At 39.4% G+C, this 15,119-nt stretch overlaps 1 protein-coding gene across 1 annotated transcript in view; it reads right to left on the reverse strand.

The window, feature by feature from the left end:
• Nucleotides 1-15,119, reverse strand: part of Cpsf5 (cleavage and polyadenylation specificity factor subunit 5) — a 131,037-nt gene that overhangs the window by 99,883 nt on the left and 16,035 nt on the right. The window contains exon 2 of the mRNA XM_067145724.1: nucleotides 11,192-11,392. Within this exon, the coding sequence (XP_067001825.1) occupies nucleotides 11,192-11,392 (201 nt within the window). The remainder of the gene's footprint in view (nucleotides 1-11,191; nucleotides 11,393-15,119) is intronic.

The following is a 15,119-nucleotide window of genomic DNA, read 5'->3' on the forward strand; positions in this document are numbered from 1 at the left end:
ACTGTGTCACACACACACATTATATAACATTTCTCGATGCGAATCTTGTTCCTAGCATGGATTCTATAGTTTGGCCTTGCTGTGTAAACAACAACAGTACTAGTACGTAAAGTGTACGCCAGATGTCGCACAGCAATGCATAAGCAATTCATACTTTGTGTTTAAAAGGATGCCAATATGAATCTCAAAGTTAACCAAGTTTGACCGATTCAGCACAAGGGTGCGTTTACTATACATTGCAGTGAATGTTAGAAGTGTGAAAGTTGCTGTAATAACACCTACATAGTCAGTACCGGCACCTCTTCTGAAAAAAGAGCTCTGGTAAAATCTTGAATTGTTCCTTAAAGTTGTTAAAAGGCATTTATTACCATAAAATTATTGGGGAAAGTTGGCAAGAAGTGTATTTCTTGTCTATAGGACAAGGCAAAATTGTATCTATAATTCAAATAGAAACCTAATATGTGAAAATACAGCCCTTGAGCTGATATCATTCAGGACAGATGTCTGTGAGAAATCAGTACGAGTCAGTGCAGGTAGAACAGAGGGAAGATGAGGAACGGGGAACTATTGCTGAGATGTGTGGAACTAGGAAGAAGGAAAAAGGTAGGAAAGGGAAATGTGGAGTAAAGGATAGGAAAAGACAGGTGGAACAGGGTCATGAGAGGGAGAAAAGGGAGGAGGAAGTAGCTTCAGCAGTTGTCAGGGAAGATAGGGCTGAACAGGAGGGGAGGGGATCAAATGAGGTGGGTAGGGTTGAGGCTCTGATCATGGGGGATTCCCCTGTTAAGACATGTGGGGAAAGTGTGTGGAGGAAAGGGAACCAGGGTGGAGTGTTATCCACGAATTAGGTCGAGGCAGATGTTGAGGAACGTAGAAGAGAAAGAGTAGGGGAAGGAGAAGGTGGTAGTGTTTCAAGTTGGTACCAACAAAGCAAGGCAAGCTGGTATAAGTATCAAAATAGTTGGGGATGTGTGTGATCTGGTAAATGCTCTTTTTTCCTAGTGGCTTTACGTTGCACCGACAGATAGGCCTTATGGCGACGATGGGATAGCAAAGGCCTAGGAGTTGGAAGGAAGCGACAGTGGCCTTAATTGAGGTACAGCCCCAGTATTTGCCTGCTGTGAACATGGGAGTGTCTGGTAAATGCAGCATGGGTGAAGTTTAAGGAAGAAGAGATTGTTATCAGTGGAATACTGTGTAGGAGGGATAATGACTGGAGGGTATTGGGTATTTAAATGAGACTATGGAGTGGGTAGTGGGAAACAGAGAGTGAGACTTCTAGATCCTAATGGGTGGGTAGGAGATAGGGATTTGCGCTCAGATGGCCTTCACTTAAACCGCAGTGGTAGGTCTAAGTTAGGAAATTTGTTTGGAAGGGTAATAGGAAGGTACATGCAGGGAAACGGGGTGGTCTAGGGAGCTGTGATAAGGGTACAGGGATCTGGAAATCAAGTAGTGATGACATAAAAATGTTAGTGTTGAACTGTAGAAGTATTGTAAAGAAAGGAATAGAACTGCTCAGTAATAGCACAATTCACAGCTTACTTGATCTTGGGCTCTGATTTCAGCAGTGATAGCGAGGAAGAAGTTATTAGTGATCCTGTGCATTTATGAACATGAGATGGAACACCAGAGATTTTTTGCGTAGTAATATCGTACGACATGGAATGCCGAATGGACTTTCTCCCATCCCACAAGATATGATTACGACTGCCAGATCTGAACCTACGATCTTGGTACCTGGATATGAACACTTTATCACTGATCCTCAGACTGAATCTTAACCTATTCACTGCCAAACACGTATATATACGTTTTGGTGCAGTGTGTACTTCACCGATCTTACAAATGTACGCGATATTGTGTCATGCTTTGAGATTCCATGGAAATGCTCAAGGAAGTTCTGTACAGTAGATATACCACTCCACTTCGTGTTTTGAAAGTGATCTGGTGTTATTTCAGCTTCGTTGGAGTGGAACATCTTTCCCGCTTACGTGTAGCCATCATGACATCTTGAAGTATCCATTCATCTCTTGTTGACGAAGAAATTGAATGTTTCCTCATAAATAGTGATTCTGGAGTGCTGTATTTTGATAATGAAGATGGAGATTATCTAAGTGGCGATACTGAACTACAAGAAAGTGCGAGACAGAGTAGTAATGATGAATCTCGTGCGGAGTTGTCAACCCTTCCTCAGATAAATTCCTTTTCCTCCCAATGTAAATGATTTTGATAAACCAGTTCTTGGATCAACAATTTTATATTATATTTCAGTGATCACCACACGTATTAACACGCTACGCCTATGGAGCCAACCTCTGCACTCGGCAGGCGAGTGGGTTCGAACCCTACCGTCAGCTGCCTGAGAATGTGTTTTTTTTTTTGGTTTCCCTTCTGCACTCCCAAGCAAATGCAGAGACAGTTCCTATTCATAAACCACAGCCGATTCTTTCCACTTCCTTACACAGTTTCGTTCACCATAATTCATTTCATATTCATTATCTTCTCAATTGAGATTTGCATCGGGAAGGGCATCCGGCTATAAAAATATGGTGTAAAATATAATCTCGCTTCATCCCCGACCCCGTATTGGGCTGCGGGGCTAAGGGGACGATTTGCATTCCATTAATTGTATCACTAAACATGCATCTGTGAAAGTGTTTCTTCCAAAATAAAACAGCCCAGGGGCTTGCCTGGTCATCAAAACTCGGCGGTGAAAAGGTTAATAATAATAATATACCAAGTGAGACATACGGCTGTAAGTTCGTATTTGGGAGATAGTAGGTTCGAATCTCATTCGGTGCCTCGTGAATGGTTTCCCATTATTTCCTTATTTCCAAATCTGGCAAATGTTAGGCTTGTGTCGTATAATTAAGGCCATTCCACACACTAAAGAACTTCTAAGGTAAGTTGATGAAATATTTAAGTTTTCAAAGGGATATTTAGGGTGGCGTGCACCAACCAAGAGTAAGTTCTACTTCTGTAGTAAAGTACTCTTGAAGTCAGCATTCGGCGACTTCCACACGAGAGTAAATTACTTCCGAAGTATTTTAGTCCTTTCAGATACTCCTGGACTAAATTACTACAAGAGTAAAATGTTGAAGAGCACCATCTTGTAGTATATTACTAAAGAAGTAAATAACGTACGAACATATGTTAGAATTTACTCTCACGTCGTGCATGGAGTAAGCTAAGTTTAGACTTGTTGACTAATGATAATATCGTGCCGTATATGAGAGGAAAGACGTTTCAAACGTGTTTATGGATTACTTAGATGATATTGACGATCTCGACGCAGTAAACGATGGGAAATGTAATAGTGCGTAGGCCTACAGTGCGTGAAAGGCGATAGCCGTGTAATGTGAACACGGCGAGTTTCAGGAACGTTTTTGGTCTTAGGAAGGAATCCTTTACTTTCCTTCTAAATGTACTTGGATATCACTTACAGCAGAATTCTTGTCTTAATTTTGTTGTATATCTAAAATTACAGTTGCTGTGTGCCCTACGAGTGTTTCGTACCGGAACATTTCAGTACAGTTGCCGGTGATCTAATTAACGTTTACCGCACAACTGCTAGCCGTATCTTTCATCGCGTGGTTAAAGCAGTAGTTGAGGCTAAGAAGGAGGTACGCCTGCAAATGATGATGATCGTTCGGAAAATACCGCGTGTCCATGACTTTCTGCTTTGCTTCCTCTTCACTTTTAAGTCCTTCTACAGAATCTTAACTTGCTTTTCACTGCGTTTTCCGTCACTCGAAGCATTGAATTCTTTCGCCACGACTTTCCATGAATTTCCTCTCTTATCCAGCATCTTTATGTTGTGTTTCTTACACCTTATATCCTTTGCATAGATGGTCATTATCTCTATTAACAAGCATTTATCTTTTTCGCTTACTTTTTTCCCCCCGTTTCCTATCGCACATAACCTTATCTATTTGGATTTCTTTAAAGAAGATACACGAACACAGCACTACTCCGCGAGTAACGAACGCTACTTCTGTAGTAGTAACTAAAAGAGTAAATTGTACTTCAACTCTCCAATGTTACTTCCGGAGTAAATAACTCCCGTAGTAATTTACTTCTGTAGTATGGACTTCTTTAGTAAATGCTACTTCCGTAGTAATTTACTCCAAGATGGTGCATGCCACCCATAATGTATTGTATTTCTGTATTGTTCTGTTTTTTTTTTTTTTTGTCATGAGCAACAGCGTGGAATTTCTCAATAATATAAATCAGGTCCTGTGATAATACATGCAGTCGATCACCCGCTATACTGATTTTAACAGAAACTTTCAACACCAAGGTTGCATGCTAAAAAGTTGGCGGATTCCTAGCAATGTCAGCGCACAGGGCGGGTGGGTGCATATGGGCTAAGTAAATGGATATATACTTACCAGATATTGTAATGGGAGTTGAATGAAGGCTGAGAAATGATATAATGGATGCAGGAATTTTCGCACGGAACTGGAGTGTGTACCGTAGATAGGATCGGAATGGTGGGAGGGGAAGTATTCATTCTGGGGAAAGAAGAATTTTCTAAGCTGATACATAGGGAATCTGAAATATTTGTTCCGAATGAGTAAATTTATAATACCAATATAAATGGTCTGTTATTGGACAATATAAATTTTCCAGCTAACTAATTCCTGGTTGCCAGCATTTCGCCCCCGTGTGCTAGGCTGGGCTCATCAGTTGGTACCTAGCACGCCCACCAAGACATGTGGCTAGTGCATACCGTGGAGGCCACTGCACTATGAGAGACTTTGTCTCATTGCCAAAAATTGATCCGTGCTTGGCCATCAGATGATACAGATGTTACTCCCATAGGGAATATGAAATATTTGTTCATAGCACACGGGGGCGAAATGCTGACAACCAGGAATGAGTTAGCTGGAAAATTTATAATGTCCAATAACGTTATATTAGTATTATAAATTTACTCATTCGGAACAAATATTTCAGATTCCCTATGGGAATCAACATCTGTATCATCTGATCGCCAAGCAGGCATCAATTTTTGGTAATGAGACAAAGTCTCTCCTAGTGCATTGGCACTGCCAGTGGCTCAATTAGTCTACGCAGTGGCCTCCGTGGTATGCACTAGCCACGCGTCTTGGTGGGTGTGCTAGGTACCAACTGATGAGCCCAGCCTAGTACAAGGGGGCAAAACACTGGCAACCAGGAACGAGTTAGCTGGAAAATTTATAATATCCAATAACGGACCATTTATATTGGTATTAGGAATTTGTAAGCTACGAAAAAGTTAAAGATGACAAACATGAAATTCTAGGTGTAAGACTTGTTTTTATAGATAATAAGCAACTTGATATCTTTGGAGTGTACAGACCAGGAAAGGGTAGCGCTGATGCAAATTCAGAATTATTTGATAAGATAATTAGGTACGTGGGAAACAACATGGAAAGGAATACGATTGTAGCGGGAGATCTGAATTTACCAAATGTCAATTGGGAAGGTAATGCGAATGACAGGAAGCATGACCAACAAAAGCCAAATAAGCTAATATGGAAAAAACAGCTGATTCAGAAAATGATAGAACCAAGTAGAGGGAAAAATATCCTGGACGTGCTGCTGATACAACCAGATCTTAAAAGTAGGTCTATTAGGCAGTACCATATGGCTGATAAAGCAGGCATGAGGGACTTTAAAAAAAGTAACTATGATTGGTGGAAAACGGCAAATAAAAATATCAACAGACTCTGGGATGGGTTTAAAGCAATTGTTGAGGAATGTGAAAATAAGTTTGTACCTTTAGAGGTAGTAAGGAATGGTAAAGACCCACCTTCTTATAACAGAAAAATAAAGAGACTAAGACGGAGGTGCAAGTTGGAAAGAAATAGTTAGATTTTTTTTTGCTATATGTTTTACGTCGCACCAACACAGTTAGGTCTTATGGCGATGATGGGTTAGGAAAGGCCTAGGAATGGGAAGGAAGCAGCCGTGGCCTTAATTAAGGTACAACCCCAGCATTTGCCTGGTGAGAAAATGAGAAACAACGGAAAACAATCTTCAGGGTTGCCGACAGTGGGGCTCAAACCCACTATCTCCTGGATGCAAGCTCACAGCTGCGCACCCCTAACCGCACGGCCAACTCGTCCATTAATAGAGTTAGAAATAGCTGTGGAAGTAAGGAGAAATTGAAGGAACTTACTAGGAAATTAAATCTAGCAAAGAAGTCGGGTAAGGATAACATGATGGCAAGCATAATTGGCAGTCATACACATTTTAGTGAAAAATGAAAAAGGATGTATGGGTACTTTAAGGCAGAAACAGGTTCCAAGGACATTCCAGGAATCATTAATGAACAAGAGGAGTGTTTATGTGAGGATCTTCAAAAAGGAAGAAGTATTCAGTCAACAGTATGTAAAGATTGTTGGTTACAAGGATAATGTCCAGATAGAAGAGGTGACTAATGCTAAAGAAGTACTAGACTTTACATTTGATAATAATGACATTTACAATAAGATACAAAGGTTGAAAACTAGAAAAGCGGCTGGAATTGGTAAGATTTCTGGGGATATACTAAAGACAATGGGCTGGGATATAGAACCATATCTGAAGTACTTATTTAATTATTGCTTGCATGACTCAAATGAATGGAGAGTTGCTCAACTTGTAGGATTCCAGCAGGATATAGCAAATACCTTGGATTCAGGAGGTCAAATGGACTGCATCGCGATTGACCTGTCTGAAGCATTTCATAGGGTGGATCATGGGAGACTACTGGAAAAATGAGTGCAACTGGACTAGACAAAAGAGCGACTGCATGGGTTGCTATATTTCTAGAAAATAGATCTCAGAGAATTAGAGTAGGCGAGGCTTTACCTGACCCTGTAATAATTAACAGGGGAATTCCTCAAGGCAGTATTATTGGACCTTTATGTTTTCATATATATGTATAAATGATATGAGTATAGAAGTGGAATCAGAGATGAGGATTTTTGCGGATGATGATGTTCTGTATAGAGTAATAAATAAGTTACAAGATTGTGAACAACTGCAAAATGACCTCGATAATGTTGTTAGATGGGCAGCAGGCAATGGTACGATGATAAACAGGGTTAAGTCAGGCTGTGAGTTTCACAAAAATAAGAAAAGTCCTGCCTGTTTTAATTACTGTGTTGATGGGGTGAAAGTTCCTTTTGCGGATCACTGTAGGTATCTAGGTGTTAATATAAGGAAATATCTTCATTGCAGTAATCAAATAAATGGGACTGTACAGATCTCTGCACATAGTTATGAGGGTGTAAGAGTTGTATTAAGGATGTAAAGGAGAGGGCATATATGTCTCTGGTAAAATCCCAACTAGAGTATGATTCCAGTGTATGGGACTCTCACCAGGATTACTTGATTCATGAACTGTAAAAAATCCAAAGAAAAGCAGCTCGATCTGTTCTGGGCGAGTTCTGACAAAAGAGTAGCGTTACAAAAATGTTGTAAAGTTTGGGCTGGGAAGACTTGGGAGAAAGAAGACGAGCTGCTCGACTAAGTGTTATGTAATACCAATACGAATTGTCCGTTATTAGACATTATTCTCAGCTGTCAGCGGAGAGATGGCGTGGAATGACAATAGGCTAGTAAACGAGTAAGTTTGAGTGGTGTCTCTAAAAGTAGGAAAGATCACAATATGAAGATAAAGTTGGAATTCAAGAGGACAAATTGGGACAAGTATTCGTTTAAAGGAAGGGGAGTTAGGTATTGGAATAATTTACCCAGGGAGATGTTCAATAAATTTCCAATTTCTTTGAAATCATTTAAAAAAAGGAATCTGCCAGCTGGGCAAATGCCCTAAATGCAGATCAGAATTGATTGATGATATTACAAATGTCAGGGTTTAATAACATTTTAATGGAAGAAAATATTCATGTCTCTTGAAAGCTGTAGTTACACATTTCAGGCATTTAATTCCTACTTTTTACTCCTAAATTGACTAAAATTGCTTTTAATTTATTCCAAGAAACTAAAATATTTGCTGGTTCATTTCCAGTATTTTGAACAGTATATTCTTGAAATACTTAAAACAAAATCTTAAAACCGAAAAGCTGTAAACCACACACCCCGAAACTCCTTAAGAACCTCCTGCAATAAACATGCCTGTAGTCAGTGAGTTATGAGGCAGGAGATAAGTGTCCACTGACCCACTGGAAACAAAACTCTTCATTTCTTTCTGTGAAAACATTTTGGTATGTGCATTATGCTGAAAGTGTCAGCTTCCAAGTCATCTTTAGTTAACAGTGGTTACAGGAGTTTCCCCACTTCACACCGGATGGTTAAATTACATTTTATGACGTTTACAACAAAGACGTCCGTAAAATTTGTTCTATAATTTCCCCTAATGAGTTATAATTAATTTAGCAAAATGCAAGTGGTAAGTATTTTAACTGATGCCTATTAAAATATGTAAAAATTGAAGCTGCCTAAAATATATCTTAGAAACTATTTTTTGATATTTGTTGACCTATTTTGGGCACCTAAAATAATATTTTAGCACCTAAAAATCCGAGGTCTAGTAATCAGTATGACAGTTTGGAAACGGCATTCTTACACTTTTAAAGTTTACCAATTCTTACAATTTTCAATATTTTTTGCAGACCAAACAATTCTCTGTCACTTTTTAAAAATCAATCAGCCTTACTATCTACTGAAAGTAGTCTGGCCAGAGTTATCTGTTACAGGACGAATTGAACTGTACAGCCATTAGTTCAAATAATCTGACTTTCTAACTGGGCTAATAATGGCTTTGAGTGGAGAAGCTACTTTAGTATGATGCTGGTCCCCCGGTGGGGTAAATGCTACTAAAATCCGCAGGCAGCATCTGTTCTCCAGGTTAGGGGCAGCCTCATTGAAACCTGGCAGTTATAGTTCAGTTATTATGAGTTTCGACTTGACGTTTGAGCGCTGCCTTTTGGCGGAGGGTAAGTGAATTAATCAACAGCCAATCATAAGCAGCCGATCGCTCCGATAGAGCGCATTAGACTCCAGTTCCGGTTAGCAGTGTTGTCGATCTGTTGTTTACTGTAACCACGTGCTATCAGCTGTGTGTTGTATTGTGCTCAGTTCTTTTCGCGGTCTGTGTGTGTCTTTGTGCTAGGTTGTTGTTCGTGTATATTTCATAGTGTAGAGTTTATAAATGTATTGTTTAGTATTTTTAATGGTATAGCGTGTTATATTGTAATAAATAGTGTGTATCAGGTGATCTATTTTATACAGTAGCTTAGTTTAATATTTCGTTCGGTAGTTATATAGTAGGTTAATTTTCAGCCCGTGTGTGAATTTGATGTTCTGTCATGTCGACGCCTACGTCTAAGGATGAAGCTCCCAAGAGAAGAAAGCCCTTTGGACGCGGTACTCCACTAAGGAGCCAGGCCCGGGAAATTGTTTGTAATGTTAGGGAGTCATTCTTGACAAGCACCAACAATGGCGGCTAGAAAGAATGAGTTGATTAAGTGGTCGAAGGAGCACAATATTTCGGTCTGCGATGACATGGGGAAGGGGGATCTTATGCATCTCTTGAAACAAAACAAGCCCCAGTACCCAGTTTATGTGGTGGATAGCCAGAAGGAAGGGCATAAAGTAGTTCAGACAATTATGTTGAAGACTTTATTATCTCTTTAGGGTCAAGCGAGAGTGAAACCTCAACAATGCCGATAGTGACTGAAAAATGAGTGGTATATTCGCTTTGTAGGATGATTTCCTTCGTAACGGGAAAGTGAATCTAACAGCGACGCGGGATCTTCTATATGGTGAGTAGAAATTTAATTTTCTCACGTTTTATCTGTTCGAGCACTGATATTTTTATCTTGTAGCCTTATCCTAAATGTGTTGCTTATTATTAATCTTACGTGAATCATGTATGTTGGTACAAAGAATAACTGATTGCAGACTTATATTCCACTATTTACATTTCTGTTCGTGTTGCGTATCGTAAATCAGCTGTTTGTATTCGTAGCAATTTGGCACCACCGGCTGACTTCCGGCTAACTGTCAAGTCGAAACTCATAAAAACGAAACTATAGTTATAAAATGCCTGTATGTGGCGAGCCCACTGTAATAACGGTCTATATGAAGCATCAAGGTGGATCAGAATGAAGAGCTAAGCGGATACATATATCTCTGCGTTTCCAGAGAAGTAAAAGAAGTGGATGGAGATCAATGATCCACTGCCCGACCTAGTAGCTCCCTGGATAAGAGTGAGAAGATGAAGAAGACTTTTCTTCTGAAAGAAACTTTCATTTACCAGGAACTACATTTAAAATGCTCATGTTGGTTTAAAGCTGGAATTAACCAGTTTTTTTTCCCATCCACTGGCAGAAACCATGACAACCCTGTCAAAACAGGTGGTCGGGTGAAAGTCCCTTCAACTCTGCATGTTGGCATGTAAAAGATATCTGTTGACATGTTTGGTATTTATCCAACAAAATTAATTAAAACAGCCATTGACTGCACAACAAGAAAGGAGGACATGCAAGACTGTAAACACTCTATTGTGACAAAACACTTTCATCTTTCCTGTACTTTCCCTATCCCACCAAAAAAATCTTAGAAAGTCATGGTCTCTAGGATGGACGCTTATTCGGAGAAATGCCTTTTCTGTATCTGCAATCACTCCAAAACCATTTTCTCTGAACTTCGGTCATGAACTAGGAATCAACTCTTAAAGGTTAAGTCCTTTCTCAATACAATCATTTAAAGACAGGGTGTTCCTCTACTTCGCAGAGGCATCAAAAACAGGTCTTATCTTGGTGGTGCTGTTCTCTTTCAAGACAGGTCGATATAGTAAATAGCTCCCGCCATTCGCCAGCTCTTCTTCGGGTACTCCTTCAATAATTCCTTGCCATATCCAATCTTGTAAGATGCCACTGTACACACTATTATTATTATAAAGTAACAAACTACAGTCAACCACAGATTTCACATTTACCTTCATACAAAATATGTGTCCCTTCACCCTTTTCATTTTTAACATTCTTAACATTATTTACCTGGGGAATGTAAGCACAAATTCTAGATACAAAATATACTCAATTAAATTCAAGTTTCATTCTTTCACTTTACTTCCCATGTCATCTGCATTTTTAGTAAATACGTAAGCTGGGCTCAAGAAGGTACTAAGTGAAAAAAAGAAGAAAAGCCCTGCCAATTAATGTTGAATCACTTAGCAGAAGGGACTTACAACTTGAAGAATGTAGTCCCAAGCTGGAGAAGTAGTACATGAGGTAAGCCATGCTCATGAACAAGTAATACTCCTTCAACACTTCGACGCATTCCAATCTTTTCAAATTCATCCCTCATACGCTGAAATCTTGCTGGTACCGAGGGATCTTTTTCGAAAAGAGGTTCTTTTGTCCCAAATGTGTAATTTGTCAAAGGATACCTGAAATATGAGATCACAGAGTCTATAGTTTATTATACATATACAAGCAAAGATCAAGTTTTGTTCCAAAGCCTAATCTCTGTTATAAGAATCTCTTAACATATCTTTACCACATACTTTACCCTTTCAGATACATTTCTTACCCCCCTTGGCGAGTACTGTAGTCACTATTACAGATAGCACCATCTAAGAGGCATACAGACATTAATTTTACTTCCTCCGAATATGGGCCCTTTATTCACCATCATAGTACCTCAGCGACCCATTCTACCACTAATAACCCTTTCAACACTTTTGGACCTGGAAGGTAAAGAACTAGCTGAGATTTAAATTTTTGTTTGTTTGCTTCTGTTAGTTTATGTTTAAAATGAGATAAACTCTCTATTTATCAGAAAATATAATGCGTCCTCTCATTTGGTCACAAAGGTCCCTAAAACATTTACTCTTTCTCTTGTCATTCAGATGGCCACTGAATATCTAGCAGGCATCAGTAAACATTAAACATCCTGGCCTATCAGACGGTGTTAACAAACCATTAAATTTCTTTTGAAGGATGACATTCTTCAGTTTTCTCCCAGCCAGGGGTGGTAATAGACAACTGTAAAACGCTCAGTAACTATTTCACCTTCAGCAACTGTAATGACACTTGGGGAACATTATCAGTGTAGTGGGGTCCAGAGGACTACACATGTTTAGAGCAGAATTCAGTTCTTAGTTTCTAAAAAATGTCATCAGATCAACAATGCTATGTTTAGTTATTATTATTAATTCTAATCATCTGACGTAATTTCACTAACAAATACCTCCGTAGGGTAGTTGTTTATAGGTTTTTGAAATATCATGCAGCTAATGTCTAAACTATGTCAAAAATGTGCTAATGAACTGTTTAAAGACATACAAAACATTTCTAATTGTGTAACTGCAATATCAATAAATGTCCCAAAATTGAAATTATACAAATAAAGTTATGTGGAAACCAGCAGATCTTACATTTTAGATACTTCTGAAACCCATTTCAAATTGTGTTTCTTAAAAATGTTCGTGATTCCATAGACGTCTTTATTGAAAGTAAAAGTGGAAAAAGTGAAAGAATTGGATTTTTCTTTTAATAATGTTGTCTTAGGACGATGTTTAAATTTATTGATTATTCTTTCTATAAAAAAGTTGCTGTAGCCATTGAACCTATCAATGGCACACACAATATTTAATTCTTTATTTAAGTTTTCTTTGGACATCGGTATTTTAAAAGCATGATTGACCACACTATTGTAAGTGGCACATTTGTGTGCTTGTGGGTGTGAGGAGTCTTGACTATGATGCGGTGGGGATAAATAACGTGAAAAGGTGTTTTGTACTGCGTGTAAGACCAAGTTCTCATTCACCAAGATGTATCAGAGAACCTGTCCCAGAATTTTATGATAATTTTAGTTAGACATACTTTTCAGACCCCTTTTTCGGACGCACCACGCAGCGCCTACGCTGAGATACACCACACAGGGACAGGGTATGGTGCAGTACGTAGGCTGGTTTGATCCTTCACAGCTCCACCAACAGCTGTCATTGATAGCCTAGGTTGTCACTGAAGACGCATACCAGGGAAATGAGGAGTGAGGTAGTTTAACAGATAGAAGGCAGTGTAAACAAAGTCCTCAAAAGTTTTGCTACATTTGTGGAATTTGTTTGTTCGATTCCAAGGTGCGTCAAATAGGTTTCATTGCGAGGAAATTTGATTTTTCTTAATTCCAACTGAAAGTTGGAGATGAAGACAAATCTTTCGCACCTTTTATTGCATGCAATACCTGTGTCAAGCAACTTCGCTACTGATATGATGACAAAAGAAAGTGCAATGCCATTTTCTATACCCATGCAATGGTGAGAGCAGAACAATCATGACAACTATTATTGTTGTATGAATAACGTCTTCAGTTACAATAAGAAAAACAGAACCTTTTGTCAGCTATTTAGCCTGTTACTCATGGACCTGACTTACCAGCACCTACTCCACCTGGTAACCTAAGTGATGAAACTGAAAGCAGTTCCTTGCAATCGGATGCTGAAGAAATGGACTTCAAGCCACATCAATATGACACACGGTCAAACAAATTTACACAACCTGAATTTAATGATTTGACAAGCGATTCCACCAAAGAAAAGAGTGAACTGGCTCAAAACTACACTAAAAGAATATGTTGGCATCCGGAGTTACATTTTCTTGGTACAGAAATCGGGAGAAAGAATTTTGAAAAAAGATTATACACAAGGAGATCAAGTTATATTTTGTACGGATGTTTGAAACCTTCTGCATCAACTGGGAGAGAAAGAATATGATCCTTACAACTAGCACCATTTTGTTGACCCTTCCAAAAGAACTCTTAAGGCCATTTTGCTTCACAACAGCAACGTTCTGGATTCCATACCACTTGCACACTCCATAATGCTATCCGGAATACACAAGACATTAAAGTTCGCGTTTGAAAGAATTAAATATCACGAGGATGAGTGGCAAATGTGTGGTGATATGAAGGTCGTTGGAATTCTGCTGGGACAACCAAAAGGCTACACAAAAGTTCCCTGTTTCCTATATGAATGGGTGTCGAGCCGCTGACACGCCGCCGCCCGCAGTCTGTACACAATAAAGCAAACGGTCCAATTCAGAATCGAACCGCAACCTCCCAGTACAAAGAGTAATGTAAAATAAGAGTCATAAGAGTCAGGAAAAGGCAATGCAATCTAAGTGTATATCAAAGGATTAAAGTGTCAGAGTAAAAAATAATTATATAGGGAAATAATTTTAAGAAATGTATTGGACATGTAAGACAATGCAGTTCTGAAAAGTTGAAACCAACCAGGCATGGTGAAACACTTAGGTACACACCGGATATTTGTGAATCCCTTATCACGATGCGTACACGGTCAAAAGGGCAATGGAGCGAAGCTTACAGAACGCATGTAGAAAGGAAAATTTCAGCTTCTCAGGCTTCTGGAACAATTAAGAGATTATAACTTCATTAAGGAAGGGATATTACTGACCAATAGGAAAACGACAAATCAGAATCACGAGGAATACGAAGTCGACAGGGCACGGTAGTTTCGAGAACACCAAAGGTGACTTAAGGAGGGACCAAGAAGATTAGTTAGTTAGTTACTTAGTTGGGAGTTGGAAGTTGGGGAGCAGAGTCGCAGCGAGAAGTCGGGAGCAAGGAAGTCCAGTAGGACAGTAAGCCGGTCAAGTCGCGAGACAATATTCAGAAAGAGCTCGAAGTCAGAATTACCAGTCACTGTTAACAAGTAATCTTAGGCAGTTTTCCGGGAAATCATCTACACTTGGATGAGAGAGTATAGGGTGGGAAAAAAGCACTTAAGCGGATTAGTTAAAGCTGCGAGTACGAAAGGAAAGCCTTTCAGGTAGCAACAGGCGACCAGGGAACAGTACAAGTATTTGGGTAAGAACCCGATCCTCTTAATCTTCTATCGGCAATATAAAGACACTTATTTAAGGGATGTGGCGGTAAGAGACATTGGCTGTACCTTTTAAAGACAAGTGGAGGTCTCTGGAGGAGCCCACCAAGTAGTCACTAATCTTTACAGAAGTCGTTCAAGGGAAAGCTCATGGCAGAGGTGCAGAGTATTCATATTATAGACTCGAGCGGGGCCAAGGACTGATCAGACAGTTGGGAAGAGGTAACCACGGAAGAAGTAGATCCTGTACATCTACCGAGTCCAACAC

This window comes from Anabrus simplex, chromosome 4 (genome assembly GCF_040414725.1).
Source record: "Anabrus simplex isolate iqAnaSimp1 chromosome 4, ASM4041472v1, whole genome shotgun sequence".
Taxonomy (NCBI): Eukaryota; Metazoa; Arthropoda; class Insecta; order Orthoptera; family Tettigoniidae; genus Anabrus; species Anabrus simplex.